The sequence below is a fragment of the Phacochoerus africanus genome, chromosome 11, assembly GCF_016906955.1.
Source record: "Phacochoerus africanus isolate WHEZ1 chromosome 11, ROS_Pafr_v1, whole genome shotgun sequence".
Taxonomy (NCBI): Eukaryota; Metazoa; Chordata; class Mammalia; order Artiodactyla; family Suidae; genus Phacochoerus; species Phacochoerus africanus.
The window spans coordinates 126,355,993-126,374,807 of record NC_062554.1 but is presented as its reverse complement, the minus strand read 5'-3'; the positions used below and the strand labels follow the sequence as shown (position 1 = coordinate 126,374,807).

The 18,815-nt window shown below is 39.7% G+C and overlaps 1 protein-coding gene across 3 annotated transcripts in view; it reads right to left on the bottom strand.

Moving 5' to 3' along the window:
• HMCN1 (hemicentin 1) overlaps positions 1 to 18,815 on the bottom strand; it is a 497,854-nt gene that overhangs the window by 284,413 nt on the left and 194,626 nt on the right. For 2 of the 3 annotated variants that reach the window (XM_047753862.1, XM_047753863.1), the window contains exons 7-11: positions 17,370 to 17,490; positions 15,907 to 16,170; positions 14,312 to 14,456; positions 9,684 to 9,805; positions 4,175 to 4,450 (exon numbers count right to left, since the gene is read on the bottom strand). In XM_047753862.1, the coding sequence (XP_047609818.1) occupies positions 4,175 to 4,450; positions 9,684 to 9,805; positions 14,312 to 14,456; positions 15,907 to 16,170; positions 17,370 to 17,490 (928 nt within the window). Of the gene's footprint in view, positions 1 to 4,174; positions 4,451 to 9,683; positions 9,806 to 14,311; positions 14,457 to 15,906; positions 16,171 to 17,369; positions 17,491 to 18,815 lie in introns of those variants that run through there. The other variant, XM_047753864.1, reaches the window with a different exon arrangement.

Sequence of the window (18,815 nt, the reverse complement as noted above, 5' to 3'; positions counted from 1 at the left end):
TTAGGTCCTATGCTTTCTTTTTTTTCCTATTTTGCTTTATTCCTGTTGACAGTTTTCTGTTTATTCATCCTCAAATCATGTGGCATCTATCCAGACTCAGCATCAGTCAACAGTATTTGGATGGACCTAATTTTGTTCTCTACTTCTTTTTTTTAGGGCCGCACTAGCAGCATATGACCCCCAGACTAGGGGTCAAATCGGAGCTACAGCCACAGCAACATGGGATCCAAGCCACATCTGCGACCTACACCATGGCTCACGGCAACAACAGATCCCCGACTCACTGAGCGAGGCCAGGGATCAAACCTGCATCCTCATGGATACTAGTCTGATTCATTTTCACTGCACCACAATGGGAACTCCCTGTTCTCTACTTCTGTTTAGTTCGGTCCTCTTTGCAGCTCTGTGGCTGAGTAAGAGTCTGGTGTGCATGACTCCTTGCCTGATATTCTCACCAATGCTGCTCTTCTGGCTAAGGTGGGATGGTCCCTTCTGCTACCACTTGTCTGCAAAACCCCTAACAACACATCTATCAGTGTTTTTCTTGCTTCCAAACATTTTCATTTGATGAGAAACATATCCCAGGCTACAATTTTTCACATGGCACCAAGTTTCCTGTCCACTTCTTATCCTACTCTTTTCCTCAGTGGGTGGTTCTTTAGGAAACCAGAATTCTGGCTTCCTAGAGTAATATTTTCTTTTTGGAGCAAAAGGAACAAAGAAACAGCCTCCCTGCTTTCATGTGAACATAAAAAAGAGACCACTGATTAAAATGTTCATTCCACTGAACCGAAAATATAAGTAAAGATTAACTATTTACACAAACACAAATCTTTATAATCACATAATATACATATGTGATTATACATATAATAAATATATATAATATATATCCCCCAACTTTTGTGACTGTAAATTGAAACTGGTGTTTAGTATTCTTCAGTTTTGTCTATTTTAGGTCTTTACAGATATTTTAATATTAATAAGTTGCAGTAGCTAGACATACCATATTTTTAACCAGAAAATTCTTGCTAATTACATTTTGTAAAACTACTACCAAAATTTTGTGAAATCTGGATGTTTTAACATTAAAATATATTTCAGATAGAAACAGTTTCTAAAGAGACCTGTGGAGACAGAGAAACGTAAATGAGGTTATGAATTAAGCTACTGATTCCCTAGTGAGCAAGAAAAGTATTCCTAAAGTGTATATTTAATCCAAGTACTTATTATATCTTTTAAGCTTTCTAGAACTATTTTTAGTCCCACTTTTTAAAACATATAACTGCATAAAGTGAAATTAATTTATAATTTTTTTTTGTCTTTTGTCTTTTTGTTGTTATTGTTGCTGTTGCTATTTCTTGGGCTCCCGTGGCATATGGAGGTTCCCAGGCTAGGGTTTGAATCGGAGCTGTAGCCACCGGCCTACGCCAGAGCCACAGCAACGCGGGATCCGAGCCGCGTCTGCAACCTATACCACAGCTCACGGCAACGCAGGATCGTTAACCCACTGAGCAAGGGCAGGGACCGAACCCGCAACCTCATGGTTCCTAGTCGGATTCGTTAACCACTGCACCACGACAGGAACTCCTAATTTATAATTTATGATTCAGTGTTAACAGCTGACAAGTATCTTATACTCTCATGGATTATAACCCTAGGTACAGCAGTTTATTTCATCAAATATCCACTGCCTTCCAATAATGAATTCAACCTTAAAATAATCAGATGGCTACAGTTAGCTAGAGTCTCTAATTTTTTTTTTTTTTTTTTAGTAAATAGTGCCTTGGAGTTCCCATCGTGGGGCAGCAGAAAAGAATCCGACTAGGAATCTGGAGGTTGTGGGTTGGATCCGTGGGCTGAGGATCTGGTGTCGCAGTGAGCAGTGGTGTAGGTCACAGACAGGGCTCGGATCCTGTGTTGCTGTGGCTGTGGCGTAGGCCGGCAGATGTAGCTCTGATTTGACCCCTAGCCTGGGAACCTCCATATGCCGTGTGCAGGTGCAGTCCTAAAAAGCAACAACAACCCCAAAACAGTGCCATCAATTCCACAACATAGTTTTGCTACATTTGTAAAACATAATTTTTCACAAAATTTTTCCCTAAAACTGGAATTCCTGTCACGGTGCAGCGGAAACAAATCCGACTAGGAACCATGAGGTTGAGGGTTCAATCCCTGGACTTGCTCAGTGGGTTAAGGACCCGGCGTTGCCGTGAGCTGTGGTGCAGGTCACAGATGCGGCTTGGATCTGGTGTTGCTGTGGCTGTGGGGTAGGCTGGTGGCTACAGCTCCGATTCGACCCCTAGCCTGGGAACCTCCATATGTTGTGGATGCGGCCTTAAAAAAAAAAAAAATTGTTCCCTCAAACTGAAGATCAACTAGATAGGCCATAAAATAATGCCTCTAAACAGACTTATACCACTAGAGATTATACAGGTTAGCCAGTAATTACGTAATGAGATATTTATTTTTGTATTTATATTTTGTGTATTATGTAACATCTTACCTCAGAATTTCAATCATTTGGTAATAATGAGTCTATTTAACCAGAAAGAAGAGTTTAGGGTTTCTTTTAAAAACAGCTATTTCTGTATCACAGGGTTCATACTTTAGAATAGACTCAAATGCTGGTTTTGGAAAATGTCCATGAAACCAACTGAAATGTCTGTTATAAATGCAGATCCCCAGGCCCCACACCAGGCCTATGAAATCACAATCTCTGGGAGTTGGGTTAGAAATCGCCATTAAAAAATAAGCCCCTTGGATAATTCTTTACCCATGAAAGTTTGAGAACCGTTGCTCTAATTGACTAAGCAATACTAAAGGACTAAAAAGTTGACCCGGGGAAACAACATAGACTCTGATTTTATTTTACACTCCCATTCTCAGGAACTTCAGGAAAAGAACCATGGTCACATCTCAGAAGTCCATTAGCATTTATTCTGTCTGAAACAATCGGTGTGGTAAAAATACTTCCAAAACTCTAGTAACTCAAGTTACTCCTTGAATTGACTGAAATTATCTAGGCAGTTTCCACGTGGAAATGTAATGAACCATTTACAGAAGCAAAGTCTCCCCAGAGATTTCAGCAGGTAAACTAACAAAAGACACACGGTCACATAGTCAGATGGCAGTATACATCTCAACTACCAGCAAGCAAACCAGAATCAGAGGTCAACCATTTTATTAATTCTCATCCTAGTTTCACTTTTCTGCCATTGATACAATTCCAAGAGCTAGTCTTGAAATTCAGTATCACTCTGTCAGACAACCTTGTTTAAAAAAATCATCTGAGAGCATTACTCCAGGCATGTTCAAAAGTTGTTTCTCATACCATAACCAAAGAGCCACATTTAATTCTGATGCAATCAGTTTCCCACATCAAGGGTCTGAAATACAATATTCTGCTAAAGCAGCAAGCGAACCTTTCAGCTAAACAATATAAAACTAAAACTGCCAGTAGTAATTTGCTCATTACATTAAGGCTCCAGAGACATTCGATAGCCAAATGCAATGCTACTTTGAAAGAGATACTTTGGAATAGTGGCTGATCTTCATTTGATGGTCTGGAATAACATACACATTTAGTAGCAATTAGAGCACAGCATTAATATACTTGTTTTCAGCTTTCTAACATATTATTTAGTCTATGTAGACAATTCAAGATTGGCTCACCATTAGTTTATTTTCACTAAGCACTTTTGTATGTATGTGTGTCTAAGATAAATAAGGTAAAAACAGCTCTGCTAAAGTTTCAGTAAAATTTCTCCAAGAAGAGAAACATCTTAAAACTTAATTAAAACCATAAAAGTAAAGTAAATATACCAATAATACACTCAAATTGAGAAAAAAATGCAACCAATTATTAACACGCTTCTTTACCTCCCCACGATAGACTGGAGAACTGAAAACTATCAAACCATCCAGAGATAATTTCTATTTCTATTTTCTTAAAATAACAGTCTTCTACTACTAGGATATCTGTGTTGGTTTTAAAGTCGACCTATTTGCTTGGGATGGTTTAGTTGCCACTTTAGTCAGCTTCAGACTACTCTTCTATCCTTCAAACTGTAATTTTTGGATAGATGCCCTCAGAGAGAAAATTCAGAAAACAGAGATGGAGGAAGGACGACAGAAAGATGCCCTAGCACGGATGTGACCATAAGCAGGGTACCTTGCACTGTGAGGAAAATGGAAGCAGCAGATGATCCTCCTTCACTGGAAACCACACAGTGATACTCTCCCGCATCGCCGAGTTTCACACTCCTTAGCTCCAGTGACATGTTGGCCAAAATCCTCATTCTTGCTGGGTCTGACCCTCGGACATCTCTGCCATTCCTCTGCCAGGTTAGGTTGAAATCCACGGCACTGATGACAAGACACGTCAAAACTGCTCTTTCTCCGGGAGTGACTGTGATATTATGAGGCACCTGGATGACCGGAGGGGGCTCTGTGTGAAATGAAAAGATTCAAATCAAAAGATCCAGAGGCCATGGTGGTCATTTATAGATGTGGCTTAGAAATTTAATGACTATGGATTCAATACCCAGTAGGAACGATGCAGGACAACAGAACTTATTCATTAATACATATGTCTATCACCCCAAGAACATTACCATCTAGTTGCAAAATGATTTAAATAGTAGTGTACGTTTATATACCAACGTATACTCAAGTCCAAATCTATAAATTATAGATGTGAGGCTCCAAGAGGCATGGCAACAGGATATGACTAGACGGATGGACGATGGCAGGATGAGTCAAATTTTGATTTGAATTTTGAAGAAAGAGGCACTGATAGATTTTTATAATTTAAAAACATTTATTTAGTGTTTTAAAGAAAATAGCACATCAAGTATGGTTGATATGGCAAAGATAGGACGGTATCACCTTTAAGGGGATTTTAACCTCACTACGACACAATACAACAATAGTGTAAGAGGAGTGAAGATGGGGAAGGTGTAAAAAAGTCAAGTTAACAGTAGGGATAAACTTTTAATGAAATGATACACAGAGGGCCATGTATACAGAAGGCGTTGAATACTACCTGTTCATTCCAATCACTAACTAAATATGTAACCAGCATTTCTAGAGAAAATCACATATTCTCTAGTTAAATGCCCCTGTAAAGCTGACTCTGCCCAGCTGCTTTAAAATGATCTGCCTTAGCAAGCAATTATCTAACAATAACACAGCAATAAAAGCTAGCTGGAAACCCACGTGCCTGTTTCAGATTAAACTGAAAGAGTATCAGATAGCCAAGATTTATACTTATTTATTTAAAACAATATATATAAGTACACAAAAATATCATAAGACTAAAATAAAACTTGAAATATGCTAAAATCATAGTGGTTACCTCTGAGAGAGAAAAATGTGTATATTTTCCTTTATATTCATCTTTGTTTTCTAAACATTTTTAGAGATGTATATGCTACTTTAAATTATTTTAAAAATCCATATTTTGAGCATTCTGCTATGTTCTAAATTCCCTTATGAAAATAGTCAATGAATCAATTGGAAAGACCCCATGAGAAAGGAAGGTCTGTCTGAAGTCTAGTTAGGTTTGACAGATAAAAAATAGGATGCTTTGCTAAATATAAATTTTAGATAAATATCACGTAATATTATAGTATAATAAGCATGTCTCATGAAATATTTAGGACACACTTAGATGAAATTCAAATTTAGGAGTTCCCATCGTGGCGCAGTGGTTAACGAATCCGACTAGGAACCATGAGGTTGCGGATTCAATCTCTGGCCTTGCTCAGTGGGTTAAGGATCCAGTGTTGCCGTGAGCTGTGGTGTAGGTCACAGATGCGGGTTGGATCCTGCGTTGCTGTGGCTGTGGTGCAGGCCGGCAGCTACAGCTCCGATTCAATCCCTAGCCTGGGAACCTCCATGTGCTGCGGGAGCGGCCCAAGAAATGGCAAAAAGACAAAAAGACAAAAAAAAAATTCAAATTTAACTTGGCATCCTACATTTTTATTTGCTGAATCTGGCAAATGTAGGTTGCCCAGTTTTACCCCTAACTAGGTGTATGACCTTAGGTAAGCCAATATATTCACAATGTTTGTTTCCCTATATGAAAAATGAGATGATTATATTAGGTAACCTGAAAACCCCTTCTAGCACTGAGCTCCTATGATTCTATACACGATGGTCTAGACAAGCAAAGATGTGGAAGTGAGTATTTGCTAACGTGTGTTGACACTCTGTCCAAATCTTTTTGAAGACCACAAGACATTTTGTGTAGTTTTCTTTTTGTTCTTTTTTTTTTTTTTTTTTTGTCTTTTTAGGGCTGCACTTGCAGCATATGTAAGTTCCCAGGCTAAGGGTGTCATTGGAGATACAGCTGCCGGCCTACGCCACAGCCAAAGCAACACGGGATCCGAGCCACGTCTGCGACCTACACCACAGCTCATGGCAACGCTGGATCCTTAACCCACTGAGTGAGGCCAGGGATCAAACCCACATCCTCATGGATACTAATCAGGTTTGTTACTGCTGAGCCATCATGGGAATTCCTCTTTTCTGTTCTTTTTAAACAAACTTCTTCAACTAGACTAGGGATTTTTAGCAAATGCAAAAGCCCATACTATGGGCATGCAGGTAATGCTGGGTGTGTGCCTATATCCTTCCCAATGACCAAGCACCCATTTCCCTAGCTGCTACTCTGTTTGGTTCAGGGTTAACATGCTCAGGGTCAGGCCCTCTTCCCGGTGCAGCTCACCTCCACCGACCACTTAATGATGGGAAAAGACTCAGCCTTCTTGCCCCAATTCAGGGCCACCTCAGCCCCAGAGCTCCCTGTAGGACCACCTGAAATCCCAGCTGTGAGTCCAGCACAGTTTAACTTCTTTTACTTCCTCTACTCCCTTACAGGTGTTCTTTCCTAGAAAACTCCCCAATAACCCTCTTGCAAGCAAAAACCTGCCTCGGAGTCTATTTCCTCTTCAAATTCAAATACATAAAGCATCAATTTTCTAATACCATCCAGGGGCAGGTGAGACTGCAAATAAAACACACAATACTATCACTGTATAAATATCTAGAGATAAAAGATACTACGTGCACTGAAATATTTATACGTGCATCAATACATTTGGTGGTAATGGGGGAGACGATGGAGGAGAATTATAGCAGTTTGCAAAAGAGGTCAAGACAAATCACCAAAAAGTGCCCAGTCCTGGGAGCATGAGGGACAGTCACTCCTAAGGTGGCTGAGGGTAGGATTAGGAGACCAGAGATGGGACCTCAAAACCGGGAGAGGAAGAATAACAAGCACAGGCCCAGGACGTCAGGTAAAGATCACTGGACTGGTAGTCAGCAGGCCAGGAAGCCCCTTCTTACTCTCTACCTATCAGGTCAGAAATGGGGCACACGTGCCTGCTCAGGGCTTTAGTTTCTATAGCTACGAAATGAAAAAGTGGTGTAGTATTATTTCCAAGTCCTACCCTGTTCTAAAAGAGTATCTTATAACTACAAATTTAAGATTTTCTGTCACTGGGATGCCCTTGGCAAGTTTTCTATTCAGTTTTTACTTCAAGCCAAAATTTCAGTATGGTGTGTATGTGTGTTGGGGGAAGGACATGATGCTAATAAATTCAGTAGAGAAAATTCACATAACTTTGTAATAGTACTAGACTAACCTACCAAATGTCATTTGTAAAGAATTTTTCCTGTTTCTGCAGTTTGTTCATTAGTTTCTATGTGTTTATATGCAATAGAAAAGAAGTATAATTCCTTGTCCACTGATTTTGCATTTCAAACAATCAATAACCAATATTGCCAATGACTCAAATATCCTTAAAGTTATTGGCTAGATGAAATTGCTGAAAAAAAAAATAGAGGTAACATACTGATAGAACTTTGTTCTTTAAACAATTCTTGGGTGCTATTTGACTTCATAAAACAATGTCCACTGCGATACAAAAACATCACCATCCCATCATGCCATGTTTCCCAACACTCCTGTCCAAAATGTAGGATCTAATTAGCCTGTGAATTCACATCTGATTCTGATACCGTACCAGTGCGTAGTGATATTAGAGCAGCTGAGCTGGGTCCTGGCTGGCAGGTTTAGGCTAGCAGGTTAAGTAAAAGTTAGCCCAGCAAGAAATGTCCACTCTTTCAAGTCCAAGAGGCACCTACTTGTTACCTCTGATGCTACAGTCACTGCCATTCCCATCAATGCTTCTGCCCCTCCTTTCGTAATTAACCAAGTGGAATACAGTTCCTGAAAACTGGCTTTGGCAGAGTGCACCTACCTAGTGATACCATGGTTTGGCTGCCACAAAGGAATACTAGGAGGGCATGTGCAGAAGGCATATATGGACATTACTAATATCACAGGACCAAAGTCTAACAGTCAGTTCACAAGTTCTTGCTGGCACTTCCCAGTTATTTATGCAAGATGAATCAACTCACTCAAACCTCTTTCCATGCTGTCCTTCACTTAATTAATATCACTGGGGAAAAAACTCAAGTGCTCTAGTGTTTGTTTTTCCCAGAAGCTAAGGAATGTTGACATGATTCCAATGCTTTTCATAATTACTGGCGATGCAAAAATGAATAGTTTCTGGTGCATGTCAACTTGCTAAACTGTTTCAGAAGACAAACTTTATTTTTCTAAGAATAAGAGAATACTTATTTACTGCACCAAAAACAGGCTTGGACTCCTCCATTTTAAAGTTCAGCTTGGACTTATTGATAACGAACATAAATCCTAGGCTTCTAAACAGTCCTACAATGATAAAGCTTCTTTTGTCTTAAATTTTCTCAAGAAAACACACATCAATGCTACATTGACAATACAGACATTGTTATCAACTCAATCGGCACGTTTAGGTCAGAACAGAGTTACTATTAAATATACAGCAACCCTAGGCTACCAGGCAGGTTGAAAATAACTGAGTCAAAATAAACGTTCTAATAAATTCTATATATGCTGAGTAAGTGGCTTAAGTCCCAATCACTGATTGTATATGGCAGTCTTTTGGGTTTCTAAAGAGTTGTGGGAGAATAGAGGAAAAAAATGATTTATTTCACTAAAATATATCCTATCTTATAACTTGAGCCTTACCCCCAATTTATTCATAGGAAACATACTATTTAAATATAAGTTAATTTGCATGACTTCTGCCCTTTTTCATAACAATGTTGTTGCCACTGAGATCCTTTGTTTCTTTAATGTGCAAACGTTCCTTATTGTCTTCAACTCAAATGTCAGAATCCATTCCTAAAACCATTCTGCTCACTAAACTTGGGAGAGGGAAAAGGAAAGTTGAACCTGGCAATGATCAGACGAGATCCCTCCTTTTTTCCATATTTTATTTTCTCAAAAGAAAATGCTATATGGAGCCTAAAAAATATTGATTAAGCCCCTACCATAATAATAAAAACAACAACAATAAAAGCAGCTAATGTCCATCAGGTGTTTCTATGTGCCAGGCTCTCTTCGAAGTGCTTAATATATACTATCTCATTTAATCCTCACAGTTTCTCTAAGAGTTAGCGTTGTTATCATTTGATAGTTAGGGAAAGCCAGGCACTGAGTTCCTAAGTAATTAGCTCAAGGCAGGTCACGCAGCTAATATGCGGCAAAGCCTGGATTGACAAAAGTCCCAGTTTCAGAGCCGCATTAATACTCAGGCAACTGCAAAGCAATTAGTGATAATTACCCGACACGTCGAAGAATGTCTGAGCCCGTCCGGTCCCTACACTGCTGACGGCGATGCACTCATAGGAACCTTCATCAGACAAAGAGACCTTTTCAATATCCCAGGTCACACTGGCAGATTCTCTGGGGGAAGCAAACAGAAGCCTGCTTAGTCACTCTAAAAACAAGACCAAGTTGAAAGCACTGACTCCTTTGCTTTAAAGCAGTCATTCAAAAGATAAGTGTAAACAAAGTAAACTGATTACTAAACTACAGAGTTCAGTTCGTTGCAACTTAAAATTGACACGTTTTACATTTTAATTAGAAAGTTAAGCTTCCCTATTCTGAGCAATTAAACACAACAAAGGTGGTGAGTTTGGGGAGTTCCCTTGTGGCACAGTGGCATGTCATTGTCACTGCAATGGCCCAGGTTCCATCCCTGGCCTGGGAAATTCCACACGCCACGGGTGTGGCTTCCCGCCCCCAAAAGACAACAAGTTTTGTTTTCTTTTTTTCTTTTTTTTTTTTTCGTCTTTTTTGTCTTTTCTATGGCTGCTCCCGCAAGGCATATGGAAGTTCCCAGTAGGAGTCCAGTCGGAACTGTAGCTGCTGGCCTGCACCACAGCCTCAGCCACGCCAGATCCGAGCCACATCTGTGACCTACACTACAGCTCATGGCAACACCAGATCCTTAACCCACTGAGCAAGGCCAGGGATCGAACCTGCAACCTCATGGTTCCTAGTCAGATTTGTTTCCACTGCTGTTTTGTTTTTCTATTCATCTTCCCAGGCCCTAACAAAGAGAACTCATTTCCAAATGTGGGAAAAACTTGAAAGAGGCCATAAAGAAGAATGAAGCTTTTTACTGAGAAAACATCTGGCGATATCTTTAGTTTTCCCTCAAACGTCATTTAATTCAGGAGTTCCCGTCGTGGCGCAGTGGTTAACGAATCCGACTAGGAACCATGAGGTTGCGGGTTCGGTCCCTGCCCTTGCTCAGTGGGTTAACAATCCGGCGTTGCTGTGAGCTGTGGTGTAGGTTGCAGACGCGGCTCGGATCCCGCGTTGCTGTGGCTCTGGTGTAGGCTGGTGGCTACAGCTCCGATTGGACCCCTAGCCTGGGAACCTCCATATGCCGCGGGAGCGGCCCAAGAAATAGCAACAACAACAACAACAACAAAAAAGTCATTTAATTCAAACTAATAATAATTTTACCACTTTCTATTTCCACGTTCATATGCCTACTTTCTTTGTCTTTTCCTTCTGAACAGGCCTCTCAATTTGCTATTGATAAATAAATATAGCCTGTGCCTGCTGGGTTATGGGGATGATAAATTTCATTAGGAAAACATTCTCTGGCTATGTCAAAATATAAGATAAAGAACTGGCAGAGAAACACTCCTTAAATGCTCTCTCCTTCCCCTCTCATTTCCAGTTTTTGGTCAAGGTTAGCAGGATTCTACCCAAAGCATCTCAACCAGGTACTTCACAAGTGTGAACGTAGAAAATTGACATTTTGGTTCCTAAAAGATAAATTCTCTTTAACCTCATTATACATAAGCTCCGGTGAAGGCTACATACACATCATATCTGGTACAATCTGCATATATAAAATGGGAAAAGAAAAAAATGATCAGTTTTAGAGTCAAAGTTGTCATTACGGTAAAATAAACCCCTTTGCTATATTATATATTCATTTATTTAAATAAATATTTATACTTTGTCCTCTATGATTCTGCAAATTGTTTCTCATTTCCATTTAATGTCTTAGTAACAGCTCTCTAGTCCTTATTTAAAAGATTCCAATCATCGACAAATAAGCGTTATATTGTTTTAAAATATTTTTGCAATGTCATAAATATTTTCATAATTTTTTCTTACAGTCTAGCTATTTATAATCTTCATATACATTCAAGATACAGATGAGATGAAAATCCTCCTGCAGAGTCAAGACATCTTCCACTGAAGCTGAAAGTGGTGCAAGATACACAACTTCACAGGAGTAACTTCCGATCCCTCCACATCTGAAGGAACTATACCCATCACCAAATCACCATGAAGAACTTACGGAGCTCTTCATGTATACTTAGCACAGAGTTTGTAAGAGAAAGTCAAGGCGCAGGTTCCTATCATGTGGAAAGTAAAAAAATAAGCAGAGTGACGCTTCCGTGTATTTTGGTAACTGAGAATATTCACTTCAGTTAATGCTTTTTCCTTTCACTGGCATCTTCACAAGATGCCCGTGGTCCTTATGGTCACGTACAGAAGAAAACAGAGGCTGACTTGATTCTATGCTGCACTGATCACCGAAGAGGTATCTTGAAGGCCTAAGAGCAGCATGTGAAGCCCACGTTTATAAATATCATTGTCCAGGAGGGACTGGTAAGTTTCAGGAAAGTAGGAATTTAAAATAATGTGTCTTTCACATCTTCTGCATTGCCTACTTCAGAGCCACGCCAAGATTAGGATTCAACAAAAACGTAAGACACACAGAAATTTTAGAACCAAAAGTGACAATTCTTCTCGTCTTAAGTCCTCTTATTTAAAAATAAGAAAGCTGGAGTTCCCACTGTGGCTCAGCAGAAACGAATCTGACTAGCATCCATGAGGACACAGGCTCGATCCCTGGCCTCGCTCAGCAGGTTAAGGATCCAGCTTTGCCATGAGCTGTGGTACAGGGCACAGACCAGGCTCGGATCCTGCATTGCTGTGGCTATGGCGTAGGCTGGCGGCTACAGTTCTGATTTGATCCCTAGCCTGGGAACCTCCATATGCCGTAGGGGTGGCCCTAAAAAGATAAAAAGAAACAAAGAAATAAAATTTAAGATCCAGAAAGAAGGACAAGCAATTTATGCAAAAGCACATAGCCAGTATATGGATTGCTGGAAGAATATTCTTTACAGTTGTACTTGTTCCTCTCTTGTTTATGAAATGTTAACATGAAAACAATTCTCATTGTTTCATGTTGCCTTACCAGTTTACATTAAGATGAAATGGCTGCACTAAAAAGTTTTGAAGGGATGGCCTTTAAAACAGGGTACAGAACATGTCAAAGAGAATTGCATCCTATTGCTAATTCTCTCCGACAGCCTCTAGAGACCTTCATATGTGTGGAGTTATTAGAAAATCTACGCCAGGGCCGTGCGCGTGGATTGGGATTAGAGTATCAATCCATCATCAGCCGTGCCCAATTTTGTCTTTAGCTGCTTACATCCAAAGGGCTTAGTACATGTCAGCAAGGCATGTCACATTTCTGGGCCACAGAGCTGGAAGAATGAAAGAAAGAATCCTTGTGGTTTATCTCAGATGAATTGTGCGGAATAAATGATTAATGTTTATAAAGAATCTCAAGGATCTTTGAAAAATGTTACTATTTAAACACGAAGTGGAATTCATTGACTTCATCAGTCAGTTACATAACTTCATCATGTGATGGTCCAGTCAGTTATGTTGCTGGTTATTAAATATACAGCTAATTAAATCATCAAGATATACATAACATGTATATTGAGAACATAGCAGGAAATAATACAGTCCAATCTTTAAATAATGGGAAATTTTCATTTTGCTTAAAATGACCCCATATCAAAACCGTATAAGCTAAGACTGTCAAATATTAAAATGTTACACAAGTTATTTATGTGAATATCGAATTATCACTGTAAAAGTTGTGTACAATAATTCTTAAGAGTTTTTCCCCAGATGTAGTTTGTTTCATAGAAATTAAAAAAAAATATTTTTCCCAAAACAATCCTCTAAGTTTCAAGGACTGCTTAATTTTCAGCATTAAGACACTTACATCTGTCTAGAAAATTCCCTCATCTGCACAAGGAATGTTGGTGCCCTCTAGCCCATGTCCATCAATTGTTAGCTGCATAAATAACCACACCTGCTTCCCCCTGCTCACCTGTGTCCCACCCCAAACACACACCTCATTTCTACCCCGTCTCCTCCTGGCTTCCTTGCTGTCTTTCTCTCCCACATGCCAGGATGACTCTAGCCTTCGCGTATTTGCACTGATTGTTCCTGATGTGTAAATGCTTCTCCCTGGATCTCTTCATGACCATCTCTCTCACCATGTTCAGGCCCTTCCTCAAATGCCCCACCCCGAACTGTAAAACTGCAACATGGCTAAAAGCACCCGCACCCCCACTAACAAGCATTACTTACCCCAATTCACCTGCTCTATTTTTGGCCCTAACACGTATCGATTCACTGCTCATAACATTTTAAAATCAGATTCAGAGGCATGTTTACCCTCAAGCCACTAAAATTTAAGGTTCAAGGTCTTTCTTTTGAAAGGACCCTTGCAAGGTTCAATACCTAACTCTGTACTCATAAGTTTGTTCTCTTTGTCTGATCAAGAGATCTTCAACTGGTGTAAAATTCAAATCCTATAAAACCGGAATCAACTCCTAAATGTATTCTAGTGTGTATTATACGATCATCTATTTATCTGTTCCTGTCTTCCTCCTTTACAAAGTAAGTTCCACAAAAGTACAGAACCGTGTCTGTTTTGTTCACTGCTATATTCTAGGACGATGGGGCAAATAAATGAGAAAGTCTAATGAAGAAGCACATGTAAATAAGTATCTATTTGCATTTAGATGTTTAGTGCTATGAATTATCACTAATCGAAACAATACACACTTTAAATACTGGTCTACTCCAAGGGTAACTCCATTTCTGACAAAGCTCAAGGTAAAGGGCAAAAGACTCTCGACAGAGCAGGAAATCTGGCCCGGCTGCAGGTAGTATCCCGGAGTTTTCTCAGGCATTGTAACTTTGGGAGCATCTAGGGAAAAAAGAACATGGGCAAGAAGGTCATAATGATATTTGCTACTTCCTGTTAATCCACTCAAAAGCTTCACACTTAAATTATTCCAGCAAATTCCCTGCATTCCAGTTCATCTAAGGCACTAAAAGCCACTTTATCTTGGAGTTCCTGTCATGGCTCAATGGTTCACAGATCTGACTAGGAACCATGAGGTGGTAGGTTCGATCCCTGGCCTTGCTCAGTGGGTTAAGAATCCAGCGTTGCCATGTGCTGTGGTGTAGGTCACAGACACGGCTCGGATCCTGCACTGCTGTGGCTCTGGCCTAGGCCAGCGGCTACAGCTCCGATTTGACCCCTAGCCTGGGAACCTCCATCTGCCATGGGAGCGCCCCTAGAAAAGGCAAAAAAAAAAAATTATCTTTCTCTGTTCAAAGCTTATTAATTTTTGCATTATCTCCATGGACCTTCTACTAAAGTAGTCACTTAATCTAAGACTCCATTGACTATAAAACATAACATTTTTTTGTACCACCAAGATAGAAAACAAAGCTACCTAATAAGTTCCAATACATTATCAATTGTAGAACACATTTCAGTTTCAAAAATGGAAAAATATGAAAAGAACCCACGTATCTTAGAATTGAATTAATAGAGTAACTATTTCTGAAATGGAATGAAAAAATTGATTTTCTAGAACCTAATAGGGTTTTTAAGCATTCAATTTAGAGGCTAACATAACTAAGTCTGAATGCTGGATATGAGGAAACACTGAGGTTGGTTCTACTATTACCCTCCTACAGCTATTAAACAACAGCCATAGAGCTGTTCTTGAATTACCCGAATCTTAGCCTTAAGTAGAAATGATAAATTGCTATCCTTCAACCCAATAGTACAAGATTGGAAACAATCCTTCTATGCCTTTTTCAGTCCATGGTTCAAGCTCTATACCATTCGAAAGTTTCAGTCAGAGTTCAAAGTCATTGGCCTTAAGAAATAATAGCAAATGTATAAGTAACTAGCTTATTAATTAACTAACGAACCAACTAACCAAATAAAGGCAAAATCGTCACCAGTTATTTACAATGAACCACTGTCGCAAAGTAGAAGGTTTCCAATAACCATACATAAACATTTAGCCAAATTAGATTCTTAGTCAAAGAATTAAACACATGTGCCAGGCTTTTTAGGGGCAGTAAGAGCATCAAGATATTCCAGTTCAAGTTCTTACACGAATTGAAGTAACTGAAGTTCCCAGATATAAAATCAGTGAGACTTAACATGAAATTTCAGGTGTGCTATGTGATGGTTAAGAAAAGTTGTGTTACCTAAGTGTAAATGCTCTTCCACAGGGTGACCCAGTCATCATGTGAGGACATTACATTTGACTTTAGAGTCCCTTCTTGGCCATTAGGGCCAAATTAGCCCCTGAAATTAATAACACTTCAGTGTAAAGAAAGTGATACCTTACCTGGGACGATACTGGAGAAGGAAACACTCGATACTCTCTGAAAGAGATAATCATCCTTATCATAGCCTGTTATTCTGAGAAAGAAAGCTTCGTCTGGTGGCACAAAGTCAGAAACGTTCCATATGCCGTAAGGTTTCCTATCTGGGTAATACCTAACAGGAATCGTCTTAAGAGAACGGCCTGAGGTACTCAGAAGTTCAAGGCGATCTACTCTAGCTGGGATGGAAATTCCAGAAGTATTCAGCAGCACATAGGTAGGTATTCCTACAAGACAAAGAATTTGTCATCATTTACAAGTAACATGCACTTAAGGTTTCCCAATCAAATAAGTTTTGCATTATAATAACAGATAACGAGTACTGTATCACTAAGTACTACAGACCATGCCACAAATTGTGGCCCCGGTATAGAGTCTGTTCTACAGAAAACACAGTTTATTCATGACCAGACAAACGTAGGAACCCCTAAGTAATTATTTTTACGGAATTTAATCATGTTTACATATAGAAAAATCAGACTTAGGAATACTGTATGATACTTGATTATGTTGTATCCTTCCAGTAACTGCAGCAATAAAAGAACAATCAGAAAAAGACCTAAAGTCTAAGTATGACTGAGCCTTCTTTTTAGCTATAAAACTACAAATCTTATTGCACAAATAAAATAACAGGAAGAAGTTTTCAAATCAGTAATAATTTTATCTTTGAACATATAAGGCTACATGGTATCTTTAAGGGTTTTTAAATTTATTTTTATTTTTATTTTTTTTGTCTTTTTGGTCCCTTTGTCCTTTTTTTTAGGGCCGCACCTGCGGCAGATGGAGGTTCCCAGGCTAAGGGTCTAATTGGAGCTGTAGCCACTGGCCTACACCACAGCCACAGCAACACCAGATCCCAGCTACATCTGTGACCTACACCACAGCTCACGGCAACGCCGGATCCTTAACCCACTGAGCAAGGTCAGGGATCAAAGCTGCAAGCTCATGGTTCCTAGTCGGATTCGTTTCCACTGCACCACGATGGGAACCCCGGTAGCTTTAATGTTTTAAGCACGCACACACTCCACATTTTTCACCTTGACAACAGGCAAGTAAGACATTAGTAAGTCAAAGTCTGAAGATCTAGGTCAGCAGTTTTCAAAGTTTATTAAGTATAGGAGTCAATGGGGTGCTTGTTAAAGTGTGTATTCCTGAGCCCAACCTTCTGAGATTCTCATTCGAGAGACCTGGGGTGGGCCCCAGGAATCTTAATTTTTGATAAGCTCCCCGAGTGATTTCAGTGTCCCTGGTCTTGGACCCACACTTTGAGAGACAGTGACTAAGGTCAGGATGGTGCAATGCTTAAAATAAAGATGCTATGTTTCCCAATTTTACTGAATACTAGAAAATTACAAAATCACCATCAAAGAAATATTTTGCACATCAATATCTACTATGCCAGTTGAAGTAATGTGCACATACCAACCTTGCACCGGTCTGCTGACTGTTTTTTTAAAGTCCAGGGTGGGCTTCCGGGAAAAACCAGCTCGGAAATCAATGGTACTGAGGCCAGTGATGCGAACAGAATGCCTTCCACTGCTAGATGTCTGAAAGACGTTTAAGGATAACCCTCCATCAGTAATTGATCCAGGATGCAGGTCACACTGAACACTAACCATTATGAGAAACTGCAGAGTGTTTAATTAGGATGATGTCCAATCACTGAGGCTTTGATCTGGGTATTTTAAACTTAACTGTGATTCTGTATCTTCAGTGTACATTTTTAAATACAATCCCATGGGACTAGAGTACAACTGAGTATTATATTACACACCCAGTGGTAAAAGATCCAGGTGTGTAGTCATAGTGAATGTGGTTGGTTCACATGACGTGTATTCAGGAAATATTCATGAAATAAATGGAATGACTAAATCTTCACTCTAAATATTATCAAGGTTCTATTATGCCTCTGGGAAGATAAAGCCAGGGGAAGCACAAGAGCCAACCATTATCCAACTTTTAGCTGACCAGCATCCTCAGCAGCATCTAGCCAAGGCACTTGGTGCTTAAGATATAAGTATGATTTTAAAAAGATCCTCACCCTCTTAGATATTATGGCCAGTAAGGGAGTCACATGGAGAAGAGGAATCTTCAATATGATGCAGTTAATGCAGTGACACAATTACACAAAAGGTACATAGAAATCTGTATATAAAAGGAGCATAGACTAGCCTATAGTTCACTTCAAACTTCCTAGAGGAGCTGAATAAGACATTGAAGAGCTAAGCACTGAAGTTACCCACATGTCCATAAATAATAAATAATTTGGATTAGGGCCACAGGCTAAAATAATAACTCTAATATTTATTGGGCAACTCCTTTGTGCCCAGACACTTTGAATGCATTGGTATTTAACCCTCATTACAGCCCTACAAGGTAGATATAGCATCATATCACCACTGCACGGATAAGGAGGTTGGGGCACCAAAGCGTTAAATGGCTTGCCCGAGTTCACAAGGTTTCCTAACTTTCCTAACTTGCAGAGGTGGGGCTTTAATCCAAGAGGCAGGCTCTGGGCTCTTTACCACGGTGCCGCCTTGTCCCCCAAGGGCCAGGTAAGTCAGAGTTAGCCTCTACCTCACCATCTCTCCAGCTATGATCTGAGGACCACCTATATCTACACCTGCACAAAATCATTTGGTTTATTTGTACAAATGCCCTCTGAGCTGCAGCCAAGATTTACTGAATCAGAATCTCTGGCCAGTTGAGTCTAGGAACATGCATTTCAAAAACCACCTAAGGCTTATGAATAAGAATTTACCATTATTTTATTAGATCGGTCACTGAGATTTTTGTCTCCAAGTGACTACATGATAGCAGCATTTATGTATAAGTCGAATACAGGAGTAAGAGAAAGCATTCACGTGATGAC